This window comes from Numida meleagris, chromosome 4 (genome assembly GCF_002078875.1).
Source record: "Numida meleagris isolate 19003 breed g44 Domestic line chromosome 4, NumMel1.0, whole genome shotgun sequence".
In the NCBI taxonomy this organism is placed as follows: domain Eukaryota; kingdom Metazoa; phylum Chordata; class Aves; order Galliformes; family Numididae; genus Numida; species Numida meleagris.
Genome location: NC_034412.1, coordinates 21,773,177 through 21,792,402, shown reverse-complemented (window position 1 = coordinate 21,792,402; position 19,226 = coordinate 21,773,177). Strand labels below are relative to the sequence as shown.

Genomic DNA, 19,226 nt, shown 5'->3' with positions numbered 1-19,226 from the left:
TCCCTCCAAATCCTGACTTAGAGCAGCCCCTCTCTACGAGCTTTCCTTTTTCCCCCTAATCTCCAGAATGCATTTGAATTCCGTGGTGGAAAAATGAAGTCCCTCCTGACTCTTCTGGCCCTTCAGGAAGCACTGCTAATCCCTCCAAAGATCCTTCCTTCAGCTTCAGCCCTGTCTGCTGACCGAGGGCCCTGGTTGTACCCTGGCTGGGTTGGGAGCAGAGTGAGCAGCAAATTCAGCCATGTTTTAAAGAAGGGGCAAGTTCCTTGCAGCTGCATTTTCCTGCACTGATAACAGCTGCTGAACTGTCAGAGCTGTTGAAAAAAGAAAAGTCTGTGAGAACCAAGCTCAGAGCATGCCATCCTTACTTCTCCTGGAAAAGGCTTCATCCCCTGGGACACTTGGTGCCCCCAGCATGTCCCATTTGCGTTGGTTCTATGCCTGCTCCCGACAAAGCGAGGAAATGTCACAGGCAGTAACCCCACTGCTCCCACACACAGCACACATGACCCACTGATGGCAAACACAGCAGCCGTTGTCTCCAGCAGCATGGGGTGGGCTGGCAGTCCCCACGCAGCACATGCCTGCCATCCAGGCCTGTACGAGGCCATGGGGAGTGCACAGGGCCTCGTGACAGCAGTAGGGTTGTGCTGCTTCACAGCAGTTGGATGCCAAGTGCAGGTTTTCTGAGGTTCTGGGCTGAGGGCATATGTGATTGCAGAGAGCAGCAACCTAAGAAGACATTGATGGGAGCTCTTTTTTAGTGCTTCATTTATCATCTGTAGGGAGGATCCTGCATCAGAGCATCTGACAATCTTGCCGCTAGCAGGTCTTTATGTCAGCAGGCTTTGTCAAAGAAAAAAGCAGGCTCCTTGAACAACAGCGGACATCCTATCTCTTCATGCTCCCGTACCTAGCAGATGTTTAGCAAGGAGAGCAGAGGAGCACCTTGTGTATTACCACTGAACGGCAGTGCTGGGGCAATCCATTCTGCATTTTTGTTTGCTGATCATTTTGAAAGCCACTTAGCAAGTTTGCTTCTGAGAACACTAACAAGTGGCATCTGTTTGGCTGTATTTACTTCTCTGCTGATGGGGCAGCTCTTGGAGAACAGCCCATCAAGCACTGCTCTGCAAGGCCTGTTGTTCTGCTACCTCAGGCAGTACGACATGAGCACAGAGCACAAGGAGGTGCTGTCCAGGGATGCGGAGTGGCAGTAACTGTATTCTATTAACATAGAGGACCTTACAGCATTACACACTGTGAAATTCCAAGCAAATCGTGGACCTTTGACAGATGGTTTTCCATTTTAGAAATACATGATCATGTGCAATTCAAGAAGCTGCACTTGTTCTGATGCTTTCAGGTGGTGGATCAGCAGTGGTTTCCATCCAACTGGAAGCTGCAGTTGTTGCCAAGGGTTAACTCAATACAGAAGAGGCTAGATAGTCACTTAGTTTGGATGCTGGACAGAGTGTAATAGTGGGATATTCTGAAGTTAAATAAATGTTTTTGGCAAATGATTTTTTCAGGTAGCAATGCTTACTCTTCCTCCATTCCATACGCAGTCCTTGTTTTCAGTTGCTGAACTGTGATAGAGGTCCATCTATTGAACATCCACCCAAAGCTTGATTTCTTCTATTTGCAAGATGCATTGAAGTCCATGGCAGCTGGCACATCATGCAGAGTTGTGCTGTGCAGGCCCACTGCAAGCTAGGGGAGCGGAGCTGGTGGTGGGGCTCTGACACGTGCTCTCCACTTTCCCAGGATGTGGATAGTACTTCCCTGTTCATCTCTGCTGCTAGTTATTGGGATATTCTGCTGAAGCACCTGCACTATTTATTACACGTATTAATTCTTCACATTTATGTACATAAACCTTCCAGTTCCCAGCTCAGCTGTGACAATGTTAGGACACTCCATTCAACAGACAGGCAGGATTGTCCAAACACTCCTGGCCTTGTAAAGCTGAAAACTCAGCCTACGCCATTTGCTCCACTTGCAAGCAAGGTGACAGCTGAGGCCTGGGCAAATAACTGCTGCTATTTTGGTGAAAAGTAAAGGAAAGGATGCTTCTGTACATATCTAATACTAGACTCCAACCGCAGCAGGGCTGTGTGTGCTGTCAGGCCTCAAACTGCTCTGCCTTCACCACTGGCACTGCTTTGAGTGATAGCATCATTCCCTTGGAGTGCTTTTGTTTCCATCTGACTGAGGAGAGCTCCTAGAGGAAGGCTTGGAAGTAAATTATTGCAATTGCAAATCAGGTTCCAGTGAAGACTGTGCAATCTTTATACAAACTAAATCCTGCTCTCCAACAAGCTACAAGATAAAACCTTGCTCTGTTTCATCTCTCATGGATGCACCTACCACAGAAGCATGTCTGATCAGCGAGGAGCAGGAATGAGACTTTATTTGTGTAGGGGACAGTGCTGCATGACATTCTGCAGCATGTGGCAGGACTTGTGCTTTGTGACACTGTGCATTATCATGGGAGTAGCTCCCCTGTGCACAGATCTTACAAGAGGGATTCAGTGCATAGTGTTGGTGACAGAAGCCAGGTTGCAGCTGGTGTTACTCCCAAGCTTCTCCTTTCCAGGAGGTCTGAATCCAAGAAGGAATCTATTTTCTCCTTTCAGATAGCTTGTCAGGTATTCAGTCAAACTTCCTGTGCTTTTGCCTTCAAATACTTAAATGTGTTCATGAGCTGCCAAGACTTCAGGAGATAACTGCAGAATGACAGCATACTGGATTTCAGAAGTGGCCCAGAATCCTGTGGCACCAGCAGGGTAACGGCTGGCCGGCCCTCTGGTGTGTGTCTTGGCGGGCTGCTGGGCTCTGCTTCTGATCAGCGGCACCAAGAGGCTGGAGAAGTTGGTAGCTGCTGCTTTCAAATCTGCATAGCATGTGTGGCCATGCTTCCTCTTCACTTGGATTGCCTTCTCCTAAAGAGCCCACCACCTCAAAACACTTTCAGTGTTTCAATGTTCAGTGGCTTATGCTCAAATTTTGTCTGCTGTCAGACAGTCACAACTTAATGAACGTCCAGGAGCTGAACAATGCTATGAATCAACTCTGGACTTCAAGAACTTTCATTAAATGGAAGCCCAAAAGCTCAGGGAGCCAGCTGTGGGCTGCAGAGGATATGGGAAGGAACTATTTTTTCAAAGCTCCTAAGCAAATGTAGGCCAAAAGCTCCGGAATGCCCAGGAGCTCAGGCAGCGGGCGGGTCCACGTGCTCAGTGTGGAAGGTGCGGCTCCCAGGGCCTGGGCCACGTGGGGAGCACAGCTTCATCCTGCCTGGAGTTCTTTCTTCCATGTGCAGACTAGAGATAGGAAGTGGAGGATCTTTAAGCTTGAAAAACAGCACACTGAAGGAGTTGGAATCATAGAATCCTTAGAGTTGGGACCTCTGAAGGCCATCTAGTCCAACTCCCCTGCAGTGCACAGGGACACTACAGCTGGATCAGGTTGCCCAGGGCCTTGAAAGTCTCCAGGGATGGGGCATCCACCACATCTCTGGGCAACCTGTGCCAGTGCCTCACCACCCTCACTGTAAAAGATTTTTTCCTTATATCCAAGCTAAATCTACTGTGTGGGCTTGTTTTTTTGTTTTATGATGCCTAATGGCCACATCTTAATTGTTCCGGAAGCACAGGGAAACATTGTTGGTTTAGCACTTTCTGCACAACCCCCGCTGAGGCTGGTGCAATATGGGAGAAAATAAAAAGAAAGGAAGCACCCAGCTAGGCTCTAAGTGTGATGCCAGTATCCTGGATCTCTCAGCTGCCATGTGCCAGGATTCATGCAGAGATAGTGCAGGCCTCGGTGCTAACACCTGGAAAGCACAGAGCTGCTTCTGCCGGCAGTCACACAGGGAGGACGGCTCTGTTCGTGCTTGCTGCCCTGCCCTGGCCCTGGGGGCTGTGCTCAGCCCCCCAGCCCGAGGAGCAGCTGCCCAAACAGATGCACGTGCTTTGTGCGCGGCTGAAGGATGGGGTGAAGTACAGTCATCCTCTTCGCACCATCCAGCGACCCCGCCATGCAGCGCCGGCTGCGGGCGCCGCGTTCATCTGTCACGGTCTCGCGGAGGTAGGACTAGCTCCTGGAACACGCAGGTGCGGCAACGGCAGCTCCCGGCGCCGGCTGCCCCTGACCGCGCTCGGTGGGACTCCGCCTGCTGCTCTGCTGCTCTCGGCAGCGCCTGTGGGTGCCGCTCGGGCGCTGCGGCCCGTACCCGCGGGCCTGCCCCCAGCGCTTCGCTGCCCGGAGAACTTCCCCGCCAGGCAGCGCGCTGTTAGCTCCGCAGAGCTGCCTGCAGGAGGCTCCCGGCTGCGGCGCTTCGGGGCGGGCAGAGGATTGGGGCCGGCAGAGGCGGCCGCGGCCCCCGGCTCCGAGCTCCGTCCGTCCCCGCCCCGCGCCCCGCCGGCTGCCTGCGCTCTGCAGAGCGCTCCACCGCCCTCTCGAGCCGCTCCCCCTTTCCCCGCACCGCGTTGCCAGGGCTCGCGCGTATCCTGGAGACGGCGCAGCGAATCGCCGCGGCCGGAACGCGGCGCCGCTCCCCACGGGAGGGGTTCGCACCGCTCCGGGGCCACGGCAGGCGGGGCGCTGCGGGGTCCTGCCCGCGGGTGCCGTGGCCGGGCCGAGCCCCTGCGGCTGCTCCTGAGTGCTGCGCCGCGGCTCGCAGCGCTCTGCCACAGCTCTCTTCTGGGAAGGTCGCTTTTTTTCTCTTTTTTCTTTTTCTTTTTTTTTTTTACATTTTGTCCCGGGGCTGAAGCCATGGCAAAGGTCCCCGAGCGCAGCAGGCACAAATGGAACGTGCTTCACACCTTCCTCCGCTGCAACATGAACCCGGAGACCCAGCGGGTGGTGGTCTTTGTCATCCTGCTTTTCCTCATCGTCGTCAACGTGGTGCTCATGTTCCTCCTGGCGTTCCACTGAGGGCTGCCGGCCGCCAGCTGCGGGCACGAGGCCCCCCAGCAGGTCAGCATGTGGCTGTGTGCCCCGTCTGCTGTCACCCTGTGTCTCGGAGCATCCCTGTCTTGTGAGCCCTCGCTCCCTCCCCGCTCCCCTCCCGTCACCGCCTGTGCCTTGCGCTCTGAGCTGGAGAGGAGACTACCCGGGGCTGTGCCTCAGCCCCCTGATGACAGCACAGGGTCGCCTGCTGCCCCACTGGCCCGGCTGTGCCCTGCGTGCCGCTGCCTTTCTGATGAGGGATGGCTGTCCCACACAGAGCCCCAGACCTGCTGCCCATGCCCCCCTGCAGCAGCCGAGCCCACAGAGCCCCTGGCCCTGTGAGTGGTGCTCCATTAGCTGAAGTGATCGATGGTCGGTGTGCACGGGGAGCCAGGGCCAAGCAAATGCTGCAGCAGAGTGGAAGGAGCATTGCACTGGTGTTTATCCTCTTCCCTTTGTTATACCTCAGTGATTATGTGCTGCGTGTATGTGTATGGAGCTGTAGGCTGCTTTCCCCAGGACAGCAGTGGCTGTGCCTGATGAGGAGCATCATTTCAAAACAAACCAGCATACCTGTCTGTAAAACAGACCTATTTTCTCCACCCTCTAAACTTTTCCTGTGACCTCAATTAAAGTCCACCCTCTGTATGCAGAGCACTGAGGCCTGCTGGGTTGCTGCGCCCAGCGCAGAGGCTGAGGGTGGCCTGATGGCTGCTGCAACTCCTCACAGGGAACAGAGGGGCTCTGCTGTCTGTGCCAGCAACAGGGCCTGAGGGAATGGCATGGAGCTGCATCAGGGGAGGGTCAGGGGTGTTAGGGAAAGGCTCTGCCCTGGAGGGCAGTGGGCATGGCACAGGCATAAGATGAAATAAAAAGATTGCTTAATGGAGAGGACAAGTTCTGTCTCAATATGAAAGCGTGGCTCGGTCCTCACCATGGCAGATAGGGACTCAGGTGTGCCACTGGGCTCAGGGATGGAGAACACTTTGGGAAGCAGCTGCAAAGGCGGAGCTGCAGGCAGGACTGGAGCAGGCTCAGAATATTGCAGCATTCCAGCAGCATTTTGCTGTCAGGAGCAGTGAGAGGCCTCAGCACCACGCAGCCCCAGCAGCATGTTAGAACCGCCAGTTGCTGCTCTGAAGCTCGAACTGCTCAAAGCATCAGATGAACTGCATGAGTGCTGCAGGAGTGCACAGGGTCTGCATGCACATGCACAGCTCTGGAGTGCCAGGTAGGTCAGTTCCGCTCACAGCCCCGACATTTGGCTCTGCACGGGGTGATGCAGGCAGCTGGGGATCCTAGTACAGCATTCTGACCAAGGGCTGAGCTGGATGCATAGCAACTCGTGCTCTCGTCCAGCCAGGCATTGTGTCACGGAGATGCTCTTCAGTGGCTTTTGTTGCCAAGCAGGGCTGTCACTACCTGCTACACTGTGCCTGAAGGAGGGGTGCTGCAGGGAGGCTCTGCAGGAACTCCTCCTTCATCCTGGCAAGGAACTGAGGCTGATGAGGCACAATGAGGAAACTAACTCTGTGCTGCTGGCTATGCTGGGGGTCACAAGCTGTGAGCAGGCAGGGGACAACCTGCTCCCACCTCTGCTTCTCTTTCTGGCCCACTCACAGCTCTCACTGTACCTGGGGCAGTGTCCTAATTTCCAAAAATCCCTCTGTGTTCTGCTTCTTCGACACAACAAAGCTCCTGTGGAATGGACCAATCTGTGCCATGGGAGGTGGAGGGGCATCCTGCCAACCACTGCTGAGCGCCCCAGAATGGCCCTGTTATCTCCAAGGGCCATAGGGAGTCCAGGACTCTCAGGGACCACCTGGAAGAATCATAGAATCATAGAATCACAAGGTTGGAAAAGACTTCCAAGCTCATCCAGTCCAACCGTCCACCTGCCACCAATATTTTCCCACTAAACATGTCCCTTAGTACAACATCTAAGAAGAAAAGTGCAGCCCCAGGGAAAGTGCCTTCTCCTTCCTCATATGGGGCAATTTCACCAGATTATTGGCACCCAAATAGTGTCAGAGCAAAAAAAGGTAGAACCATTCTTGCATTTAAAAATTATGAGACAAACTGCAAGATCATGGAGTACTGATTGGAGAGGTGTGTTACAGTGCTGCCTGCCACAGGTGGTTATGCTGGTTGCTAAGGGCATGAGAATGATCTTCCTCCTAACATTTCATGTTAGATGACTTCTAATTTTCTCTTCCCACTGCCTAGCTGGGTACTGGATAACTAATTCTGACATACTGTGTGCATACTGTTATGGGGAGCCCCCAGTTTACCTCCTTCCTTGACCTCACAGCAGGCACATACGAAGCTGGGAGCAGCAGCTGGCATCTAAGTGTAAGCCGCTGTGATGTGAGCTGTGACTTCTTCAAGCCTCCCTCACATTTCAGCTGGTGAAGCTGCTATGGCCCTCAGAGCCCAGGGAAAATAAAGCTGGTGGAGGATCCCTGAGTCATGTGCAAGTCGTGTAGGTGGTGGCAGGACAGTGGGGAAGGAGAAGCCTTTGGCATTTCAGGGAACAAAGTTCATATTTTTTCTTTCTTTACTGTTGGCCCTCTCACTTGATGCAGGAGACAGGGGCTTGCAAGGAGCTGTGCTGAGCAATGCAGCATGCAGTGCTGGGGCACGGGCTGCCTCCCCAGGCCCCACAACCAGGCCTGGGTTGGGTGAGAGCCCTGGAGCACTGAGCAGGAGAGGGCAGAGCGTGCAGTGTGTGTGTGTGCAGCTCTGAACAGGAGTGTGAGCAGCACCTCATTCCCAGAGGGAGCTGGGGGCTTTAGATTGTATCTTTCCCCTTAATTTGTTCTCCCAGGCTAAGCTCATTTCTGTGGTGATATGTAATATCTGCTGTCTTTGTGGTTTATTCGTGGAATCTAAGGCATGAGTTGGCCAGATAAGAAACACAGTAAGCATTTAGGATGATACCATCAACAAGTATTTTTAATTAATGCTTCCAGTGTTTTGACTAGGAAAAAAAAGTCCAATTATGCAGGTTAAAGGCATATTTTAAAAAGAGGGAGTACTTGTTTATACCATTCACTGGGCTTGTTAACTGCAGGATGTGCTGGGAACTGCAGAATAAAATGATGTTGTCCTTGCATCTTTGTACCTGCTCTCTTGCTGGGATGGCAGCAGACGTGGCTGAGGCTGACAGTGCTCCCACGCTGTCTGCCTGGCACTGGCTGAGCTGGGACATGCAGCTGCTGACGGCCCAGCGCGGTGCTCTCTGTCCTCTTGCACTGCTACAGGCTTCTGTGTTGTGGCATGCAGCGTGAGGCAGCTCTGCTGGGCTGGCACTGCCAGAAGGAAACTGCCCTAGGGTGAGGGTGTCACTGAGCCCTTCAGCAAAGGAGTTGGAGGGATATGAAGAACCACAGAAGGTGGAATTTGGGAGCTTACTCTCTCCTGCTGCTGGCCAGCTGACCTGCCCTCTCAGGAGCAACGAGCTGTCATTGCAGGGCTGTGGCCTCACACATCCTGCTGCAGCAGAGATCCCAGGGTTTCCCCTTCTCCCCCCAGGGCCTCTGACGCCAGCTCATCCCCCCCAGCACACTATCCCTTCAGAGATCACCAGCTCACATCAGGCACCTAGATCCTTGCTGTCCCTCGGTGGCAGAGCCAGCGCAGTCCAGGGGATGGAGCTGCCTCCTCCTCCTGCTCCCTGCCCTGAGCAGCTGCTGGGCCAGGCAAGTGGCAGGGGGCAAGTCAGCATGGTGTCTGTGCTTAGAGATCTTGTGCTTGTTCAGTATTCCATCCATCTAGGGTATCGCTACAAGAACAGAATCAGCATGGTGTCTCTTACCAAGCTGTGTGCTCGTACTGTGAGCATTGTGCAGGGGGGTATGTGAATGCTACAGGCCCAATTTCTGGAGCCTTTGTGCTAAAGCAGCTGAGAGCAACACAGCAGAGCTGGGTGTGCTGCTAGCTGTTCTTAAGTGTGGTCTGGGCTTGGCATATTGGGTGTCTGCAGAGCTGGGGCAAATTTGTATGGAAATACAAACACCACGTGTAGGGATCACATGTGAACCTGAAGAGGTGCGCCAAGTGCTCTCATCAGCAACCTCACACAGATTTCCTCACCTCACCAAACAAGATAGCTACACCAGAAGACTAAGAAATGCTGGGCTGATGAGTTGTGACTGGTATTTTTGTGTCGGTGTCTAGTTAGATAGTGAGGAAATATGCACTAGGCACCAATGGGAATGTGCCATGTTCTGCAGGAGGAACTGCAGATGCTGCATTCTGCCATAGAGAGGGGCTTGTTTGCAGCTACGACTCTGCTGAAGCCACCAGCTCTCTTTGTCCAGATGATGTGGACTTGAGACAAGTGAAGAAAATGGAAATACTCTAAAGTAATATTGGAATTTCAGAAGATCCCAGGAAACTGCTGCTGCCTGAATGGGTCTTCTTTATTTACCATGGGATATTTGGTGGTTTGAGTTTCTGAGAGTGTAATTAACTTGAAGAACCATCATCTGCAGAACTACAAAAGAAACGACTAATTTTTACGTTTACAGATACCAAACAGAAACAAAGGCTGGGCAGCTTCCTTTGCCTGACAGTGACAGAACATCAAGTTTTTGTTCTTTGCCTTCTCTCTCAGTGCTGCTGATGTTCAGATTTTCCTCTGCACCATTTTCAAAGCAAAGTACAGGCAGCGATCCTTTGTTTAGTGAAGAAAAGATCTGAAACACTGTGCAGTGGGAAGGAGATGACTGGGAAAAGACAAAATAAAAAAACCTCAAGTTTTGGGTCACCAAAAGCCTGTGAGGATTTTCTCCCAGGAGAAAGTGAGGAAAGGATCCAGATAGTGAATTTTGCATGGTTCTTTTAGGGCGGGAAGAGCATCACTTAGTTAGAGCCAGGTCTGGAAACTGCTAAGCCACCTCCATTGGCCTCAGTGTCTGCCAGCACCTGCTGGTGTTATGTAGACTTTGGCACGATGCCATTAATCCAAAGGAGATGTTTCCACGGGAGATAGCAGCAATAAAAGTCATTTTATCCTGTTCTTTGCTGTGTGTTCCATTAAAATTAAATGGTGCATGCACACAGAGAACAGAGCCGTGCCCTGAGAGTCTGGCTTACTGCCTGCTGCGAGCTCAAAACAACGCTGATCTTTTGATAATTCAGAGCGGTTTGCTAGCAGTGCAGTTTGTATCAGCTTTAAAATGTTTTCTTTAACCTTATTTGTATAACAAATTTAGATGAATTTCTCTTCAAGCTATAACTGATTGTGTAGCAACAATCATCAGAGGGCCTGAGGCTCTGGGCCCTGCGTGGTTCCCTGTCCTTGCCTTCTGCAAAGAGCTGGGTGCCACACTTGTGCTTGCTGGACCTCGCACTGGATGTGCTGTGGCTGACCAGCTCTGATGGTGGTGTCCAAAGGCACCTCTCACAGGGACAGCAGGGGAAGGAGGCAGAAAGGCAAAAATCTTGGCATTGAGTCATGGTCATGGGAGACATGGTGCAAATGGGAGTTGGCCTGCAGAGGGAAGAGGATGGGAAACGTGAGTGGGAGTGCACAATGGGATGGTAATCCTACAGGTAGTGAGGAGAGGAGAATAGGGAAAGCTTATTGCTTAAGTGACATAATCGTGTTAATGTACCATCATATTTTTTCTAAATAAAATAGTTTATATTTATTTCCAATCCTCATTAAAATTAAGGCATCAGAAAATGTAATGTTTGTGCTAACTAGGTATTTGCTTCCTATCCTGCAGCAAACTTCAGAACTGCTGGTGAGCTGAAGAGGGAGTCAGGGGCTCTGCTGTCCTCACCTGTAAGCAGACTGGAACTGACACCATGTAGCTCTGTGCATGCCTCGGGATGAGGTCCTGCTCAAAGCTGAGCACTCAGTCCCAGCCTCAATCCTTCCCCATCTTGGAAACCAAAGAAAATAAGGGAGGAGTGTGTGACCAATATAAGGTACTGTCCCAGCACCTGCCTGGCCCTGCTACCATCAGGTGAGCAGCTGCAGGGCTGTCCGAGAGGGTCTGTAGCACTCCCCAAGGTACCAGAGTGCCCATAAAGGGGACTAGGAAGAAAGGTTCTGCCAGAGCCAGGTGTTTGGGTATGTGGAATAGCCTGAACCTAGAGCCACAGGTGCTGTGCAAGTGGGAGAGGTGTGAGAAGTGGGTTAGTCTGAAGTTGGAGATACTTAAATCACTTTTAAGCCTTAGAGCGTTTTAAGCTCCTTAAGCCATTTAAAGGCTTTAGATGGGTTTAAAATGCTTAAAACACTTTAAGGCCTTAGATGAGTTTAAGCTGTTTAAGCTGATTTAGAGCTTTGGTATGACTTAAGTTCCCTTTGTGAGCTGAAGGAGGTTTTTAGGTCCTTCAAGATCTTAATTGTGAAGGCCTTTCTGAGCACCCCCGAGTGGGGATGCAGCACCTGCCCACTCCTGTAGCTTGTGCTCAGGGACTGCTCTCTGAGTGCGTCCCAGGAAAAGTCCAGTCTGTCCAGCTTCCCTGGCTACGCTTTGGTCCACCCTTATTTCCCTCTGCTTTTTCTTGTTTGGGCAGAAAAAAAGCAGCCAGGGTTGGGGACCAGTGGCTGCTCAAGGAGCAAGGTGTGGCCTTACTCTGTGTGCCTGGCAAGCAGTGTGGTGTGGGATGCAGTGTGCAGGATCTGCTCTGTCTGAGCTGCATGGAAGTGCTAAGCTCACTTCTGCCTGAGAAGCCATGCCAGGAAGATGGCAGCACTGCCCAGAGGACATCTTAATGTCTTTGTAATTACCGTGTTAGCAATTGCTAATTTTCCAGCTGAACAAGAGTGTTGCTGTACCTTAGGGAACTTATCTGTCTGTGTCAAGTTAATGTTTTTAGGACTCACCTTTTCAAGAAGCAGGCAATACAAATAGTCAAAATGGAAGACAATACATTGATTTCCTTCCATATTTTTTACCGGCGTAATTCTGTAAGATCTGTTCTGTAGGGCCAGCCAGAAACACTCTTAGTTGTAACTTGGGGTAACTGCTCATGAAAATATGTAAGTATGGCCCAGTTACTTCCCTTGTGTTTAAGATCCTTGATGGGCTAGAGGTTGTATCCAGATACTATGTGGCCTTGCTTAATCTCTGGCTAAAGCCATGTGCGCACCACAGGTAGAAGTGCTGCTTTTGTATTGAACTTCTTGCCTGGTGATGTCACTGGACACCCCAGGCCTTGCATTAGGAGCTTGCTCCTCCTTTCACAAACCTTCACCCTATGGTCAGCCTCTGCCCACCTTTCTCTGTTGCAGCTTAAAAGTCTGTTGAGCTTGTGCTGGCCTGGAAGCCCTTCCAGTCTTTGGATTAATGTTGCTGTTTGTGCCTTTTATAGTTCTCTGCTTCTTTCTTTTGAGTCATCCCTGACATTCAGACTCTCTGACCCTGATGCTCCAGGCTGATGGTTTCCTAAATCTGCCTGCAGAGACATTCCTAAGGAGCAGCTCATTTAGAATCAGTCGTCTGTGTCAGATGCTGCTTGTGCTACATTTGTCAGCACAGAATTTCATTTGCTCTTTTATCACTCAGCTCAGTCAGCATTGTATCTGTTTGTTTGAAAAGAATTTGAAAATATATTTCACTTATATGAGAAAATAAATGTCTTAGGCTTAAGTTTAAATAACCATCCTCCGGAAACTTGCATGAAAGATTTAAATGGAAACTGTTTAACAGCTTTCTTTACTCTAACCACTACCAGCAACTGCTGGAAGTAGCGAACATTTAACCACTAAATGTGATACAAAGATAACCTTTTGCAGAGTACCATCAAGTTTGATAAGGACTCGGCTCTTGTTTCCTCAGTGCCAAAGATTAAGGATGTTAGTTCCCCAGATTAGTAGGCTTTTGATGTACATGTCATGGGAAAGTGATGCTTGGGATACTGAGGGCACCAAAGGGCCTAGCTGAGTGGACAGCCTCCTTGGCTGCAGGTGACTGACCCATGCTTCCATTGGAGCCTTCCTAGCCTATTTCAGCTGAAAGTAAAATGGTCTAAAGCAATTCTGGTCTATTTGCTTTGCAATAAAATAATCAGCTGCCATACCTTAGGCAAGGAACTGGGAACTTCTTGCATCTCTCTGGTCCTTGAAAAACCGCATGTACGTGGGCTCACAGCTGGGGAGCCCCAGTGCTGTGCCCTCCTGCACGGAGCAGAGCCCTGCTTCTAGCCTCCTGCCACTGGCCTTCTGCCAGGCTGCTGCCCTCCTGCAGTGCTCTGAGGCTTCTCCTGGCCACTCTGTGGGGACCTTCTCCTCTCCTCATCTGCTTAAAGCACTTCAGAGGGGGAGCCTGCACTCAGATGGTGTAAACAGAAGGGAACAACATACTCAGTGCTAGTCTGAATGGTTCTGTGGAAAGCTGTTCTTACCAAGTAAATGGTGCTGTGTACACACTGACCTAGTAACTCAGCGCCGCCATCGGACTGCAAGGGTCTGTGAGATAAATGTCAGTCCTTGTCCACCATTGAACAACAAAGCTACAGGTTTTGAGAGGAGACTAGAGCAAGCTGTCAGGGTGGTTTGAGAACTATCCCATTGGGTTTGGTTCAAGGGAGAGGTTGGCTGACTTCTCCACATGCTCAGAGAAGCAGTCATCTGCGTGAATGAAGCACTACCATGGGGCAAGAGGAAAGCAGAATTTTTCTCTGACTGCTGTGCTTTACATGAGAGAATATGGGAGAGGGACTCTGGGAGCGGAGTGGCAGTGTTGGGATCTGTACCGCGGGGCCAGGACTGCTGCAAGCGGCAGAGCTGCATGTGCTGACTTGGTTCAGCCATTCCTTGGGGAATGCAACCCTCACAGCACCCATTCAGCTCCCCAAAAAGCGCTCCAGCAACACTGTGCTTGTCATGGAAGGTGCCTGGCTCGGTGTCACAGAACATTCCATTTCATTGGCACCCTGCTCCTGAGCTATCCTGCTGCTACTCTCCTCTGATGCACCTGCATTCATTTTTTTTGCTCTATGTAGTACAGTGTAATTAACATCAAAAGAAAGCTATTCAAATTTTATTCAAGTAGAGCCAAATGGCTCAAAGATACATGTTTCTTAAAGTGGTCTCCATCCCTCCTTCTGTAAGTTGTCTAGATCTTTTATCTCCACTTGGATTGCCTGGAGCTCTTGTCAGAATAGGGAATTGCATTGAGGTGTTCGGCCTGAAACAAACAGGCACTGCGCGGCTGGCACATGAACATGCAAGGAGACAAGGGCCATGGCCTGCCAGCTCCATTTCACATGTCATGGACTCAACTTGGGGCAGTAATTTGCAACAGCCCTGAGTGCATCTCCCCTTTGGCATGGCTTGGAGTAGCAACACAGCAATTCCTTCACCTTGCACCCTGTTGCCATGCTAGCTGGAGTAACCTGCACAGCACAGCATCCCTGGTGCCTGCTCTTAGCATCAATCATGTCTGTAAATGAGCAGCGAGGCTGCAGCTGCATGGGCTGTAAAGAAAGCAGCTGTAGATGCACAGCAATGCTAATGCAGTGTTACAGCTCTAGTTGATTTTCAGAGCATCAGCGTTAGCACTGCCTCTGGGTTGCAAACAGTGATGCCTACATACTTGCTATAAACAAAGGAAAACTTGTCTATTTGTTGTGCTGCCAGCTGCAATAGTTCCAGCAGCTGAAGGGTGGCTGGATTTGCGTTCTCCATCTTCTAACATTTCTTTTCTAGAGTCTGGTTTGGGGCAGGAGATGGTGGCTCTTCAAGAACATGCATGGAGTTGTTCTTGGTATTACAAAGCCAACACATAGATGTTGTTTCATGTGGAGAGAATAGTTGTTTTTCAAATCTTGCTTTAATTGCAAAGATCAAAACCAGTGTTAAGATGAGCTGTCTTGGGCCTAGGAGCTGCCATGGCTGGAAGTGGGGAGTGTTCCCTTTAACAGGTTTCCCTCGAAGATGAACAGCTCTTGCAATATAGCCAGATGATTGTGCCATGCTCTAACACGTTTTGCAGAAAACCTTTTTTCTGATGGCATGTTTAATCCTTCCAGGGATTGGGAGTAAGAGCTGCAGACTTTTTTCCCCATTAACAGGATGCTTCTAACTGGGGATGCTGCAGCTGCTTACTGCAGTGCTTCACAGTGACACAGATACCCAGAGCTTCCCCACAGAAATCATTCTGGAAAATGGATTGTCACATGGAGTATGTCTGGCATTTCTGTATGAGCCTAGGAACTGCACTTGAGTATAGCTGAAACAAATAGTGTGAAGCACAGATTTGTACAGGCTGAGAGATAACAGAAAAACGATCAGTGACTGTGGTGAGTGTTAAATGCTTTGCATTGCTCCTGTGCCTGCTCTGCTGCTACAGCTCCCCAGTGTGCAACCCCAGATGGAGCAACGGAGGGAGGAGACAGCCTGCAGGCATGTCTGTGTTTGAAATGCTGTTGAGATAAACTCAGAAAGATAATCCAAAGCATACATAACCTTTTTTTTTATTTGTTTCTTGCTTTACTCTGTATTGATCATTCCTAACCTATAAACATGGTGTTTGCTGTCAGTCAGCCCCTAGCCTGTCTCTTGGGTGTTGTTTCAGGCCCTCCTTTGGATGAGAACTGCTCATCTGATCTATCTGCTTGCCTGTGGTATTTGGCCAGGCTGTGGTGGGTCAGTCACGACTTTCTGGATTTGGCAAACATATTCACAGTTTGTTCTTGAGCACAGGAAATGTAGGACAGGACCAGCCCTAGACTCCTCCTCTCACTAAGGTGCTGAGTGCCGGCAGCTTGGTGCCGCAGGTACTGACACCATCACAGCACCAGTGTTCTGCTGTGCAATTGTCACAGCACTGCAGAGGACATCTATCTGATCTCCCTCTGGCCACAGGTATGGCACATGTGCTAGCTGCCATCCCATGCTTACAACAGTGCATAGCAAAGATATTTTATCTTTCTGTACTGGTCAGAGTTTCTGTGTTGTAGAGCCTGCTAACACTGCTCTCTGCAGGGATTTATGCATTGGTGTTGGTGCTCCCAGAGCCACAGCCCCTGCCCATGGGAGCACAGCCCTGCATGTGGCCATGGCTCCCACAGAGCCTTTGCTGAGCTTCTGCTCCCCTGTTGTCCACTGTGTGGCTCAGCCACTGTTCCTGTGACAGAAGCGGCATCCATGGCCACCTGCAGTTGTCTGGTTTGCCAGCACTGTCTTCTGCCATAGCAGCCTAGGCTGCTTCAAGACACGCAGTTTGGTCCTACTGCACTGCTGGCTGAGTGGCAGGAGCACAGCTCCATGTTCCCCACTGCTGGGACCACACCTGGGCAACTGCTCAGCCTGCAGGCAGCAGAAAGTGGGCAGTGTGGGCAGCTGGGAACATCCCACCCTCCCCTTCCCCATCACCCTGATGTTATTTTTGTCAAAATGGATGCACTGCATTAAGCTGCTTCTGGTTCAGTGAAGGGGCATTTGCTATCCAAAGGCAGACTGTATTTGACTTTTTTCCCATATGCCTCCAGTTAACTGTCTCCTGATTCACTGTACCATGATTATCCTGACATTCTTTTATAGCATGCATCTTTTTTATCTGAGAGGAACAGTAAGCTAGAGCAGCAGGTAACTATGAGGGAGCTAACCTAAGATGCACATCATGGATTATGCTTGCAGTATGTAGCAGGGTGACACCATTGCAATGTGGGATATAGCCATGGACAGTGTTTTTTCTCTCCCTCATGACTCCTGGACTTCTCTTTCCCTTGACTTCCCAGAATTTAGCAGTGTACCGATTATTTTTCCTAGAAAAACAGGGCTTTGCAGCCACTGCAGAACAGCCAAGTCCCTTCTTGGTACATGCTGCTTTCTTGGGGAAATCCTTGGTGTTTGGAGTTTTGCATACTCTGTAGTTGCAGTTCAGCAGAGGCTCTGACATGACAACCTATGGGCACTGGGCAGGCCTGTTTCAGAGCAGCAGGACCAGGTCACAGACAACCTCTGTGGCTGGTCCCCATGTCACCCAGATGCACAAAAGCTAAGGTGAATGGCTGGGAACGGCATCACATACCTACAGACACAGTCATCGCTGCATTCAAGAGCTCCCTCCCAGTCATGTTGATGCTTTTTGGTTTGCATTATGTATTTAATTGCTGAGGATTCTTTTTTTTCTAGAATAGGCCCTCTATGAGATGTGTTGTAAATAACCACTGGACCTCAGCGTAATTACTTGAACTCTCCAGGAGACTTACTTTAAGCAGCTTGAGTGCTAAGTTTAACCAATCTAAAGATTTAAAGCTCTCTCTGCCCTAGACCAGCTCTGAGGCCTCAGAATACTTTCTGCTCTGAAGTACATCCCTAAAAATATTGACACTCAAGCTTTTATTTCAAGGCTTTCCGTAGCAGGGCTGCACTAGCAGCACGAGAGCATCCTCCACTGGCCATGTGCTACTGTGGAGCCCTGTTTGCTGTTGAAGGCACTAAGAAATTCCGGAGTATCAAATTTACACTTGTTTCTGAGTGACTGGGAACAAATGCTATTGAGAGCAAGGTCAGTCAAGGCATGTGTCAGACTGGCACCAGCTCCTTCTCACGCCTGTCATGGCGAATGAGCAGTAGGCAGTGCTCATCTGGTCTGGCTCAGCAATGATTGTGCCAGAGCTGCGGCCACTCTGATTGCACTGCTGCTGTAGAGGAGCTGACAGCCTCACCTGCTCTGTCCACAGCTCATCAGCGATGGCAGTGTGGTGTACGCGGAAGCCCTCTGGGACCACGTCACGATGGATGACCAAGAGCTGGGGTTCAAGGCTGGCGATGTCATTGAAGTAATGGATGCTACCAACAAGGAGTGGTGGTGGGGAAGGATTCTGGACAGCGAAGGCTGGTTTCCAGCCAGCTTCGTACGGGTAAGAGCTTGATGTTTTTTCACGCCTCTTCATTACCATCAAGTGTTCTTTTTCCCCAGGCTTTGAGTTCTTTGGTGAGTGCTGAGCACTATGACTTCTGGGATAGTTGTTCAACATCTGCTTGTTGCTATTCCTCTGCTCAGGTCCACTGTACACCAAGCCCTTCTGGATGAGCTGCCATCAGTGTGGAGAATTCCCTCTTTACAGTAAATCAGGGCAAAGGCAGTTTAATTGTAGGCTCTGGAGCTAAGCTGAGCTGTGCCAGTTGAGGAGCTGCCCAGCATGGTGGTTTGACACCCTGGGCTCCTCCTGCTTACCCACATGTCTTGGATACTTTGCATCTAAGCACCCAGCGTCACCTTTAGGAGTGAGCAACAAATGCTCCTAGAGGAGTCCCAGACACAGCTGACAGAGGTCTTTGCTCTTGGGGCCACTTTGAACTGTACAGATGAGCATGGCACCAAATTTAGCTTTCTGAGTCTGGTGCTAGGTCCAGTGCTGTGCTACACCCAGAAATATGCAAAAGCCTGACTTGCACATGCACCCTGCGCTAGCCATGGAGTTTTAAAAAACATCAGGCTTCTGGGCTGCAGCACAGCACTGTGTTTCAGGCACTTAAGACTGAGAAGAAAAAAACATATAAAGTGGCATCTTGCAGGTCATATGGGACAACTGGTAGACAGCTAGCAGAGGGGTGAATCACTTGATGCTGACCAGTTTTTGTTCCACAGCTCTCCCCCTAGAGCCAGCTACCAGGATCATACAGAAACAGCTGTATAGAACAATCCAGACTGCCTCAGCTACGTACAGCAGAGGTTGGATTCATTTCCAACAGAGCATTTTGAATCATGTCTGAATTCTCCGTACAAGCTAGGGAGGCCAAACTGGAGTCCGGGTAACTGCTGGGCACTACTTCTGTGAGGAGAAAGATTTTTGTCCTTTCTTTGGGCTTTGCCTGTTGGTGAGGATATCTGAATGCATTCACCATGTTAGGGTGTGAGCACTGCAGAGGCAATTAGGTGCCTAAGGGCAGGGAGATTCTTAGCAGCTCAGCTTCTAATCTGGGTCACTGTAGATCATAAGTGACCCAAAACCAGGTGAAGCATGAAAGGAGGTAATCTGGTGTCTGCAGCAAAGGTACTTGGAGAAGCAGAGCAGGTTGTGCTCTAGAAGCTGTGAAACGTTTGGTATAGCTTGTGAGAAACTGTCTCAGCTGGATAACTGTTACAAACAGTGTATGTTTTTGCAAGTAAGATTACAAGGACGAAATTCTCAGCACTGGTGAGGACAGAACTGCTTTTTTGGCAGTCAAAACACACACCTTTTTTTCTTTCATATTACTGACAAGTTGTTGTCCTGGCTGGCAAAAACCTCTAACAGTATTCCACAGGAAATCAGACTAGTGCTAGCCAGTAGGGGTGCAGAATAATAAGTTC

At 50.2% G+C, this 19,226-nt stretch overlaps 1 protein-coding gene across 3 annotated transcripts in view; it reads left to right on the top strand.

Annotated features, from left to right (window-relative positions):
- The window catches only part of ARHGEF4 (Rho guanine nucleotide exchange factor 4), a 214,870-nt gene that overhangs the window by 184,366 nt on the left and 11,278 nt on the right, over positions 1–19,226 (top strand). Inside the window, exons 1-3 of one of the 3 annotated variants that reach the window (XM_021395155.1) lie at positions 4,747–4,983; positions 10,692–10,896; positions 17,611–17,790. In XM_021395155.1, coding sequence (XP_021250830.1) covers positions 10,798–10,896; positions 17,611–17,790 — 279 coding nt within the window. In that variant the 5' untranslated portion in view covers positions 4,747–4,983; positions 10,692–10,797. Of the gene's footprint in view, positions 1–4,746; positions 4,984–10,691; positions 10,897–17,610; positions 17,791–19,226 lie in introns of those variants that run through there. The other 2 variants (XM_021395156.1, XM_021395154.1) reach the window with 2 other exon arrangements.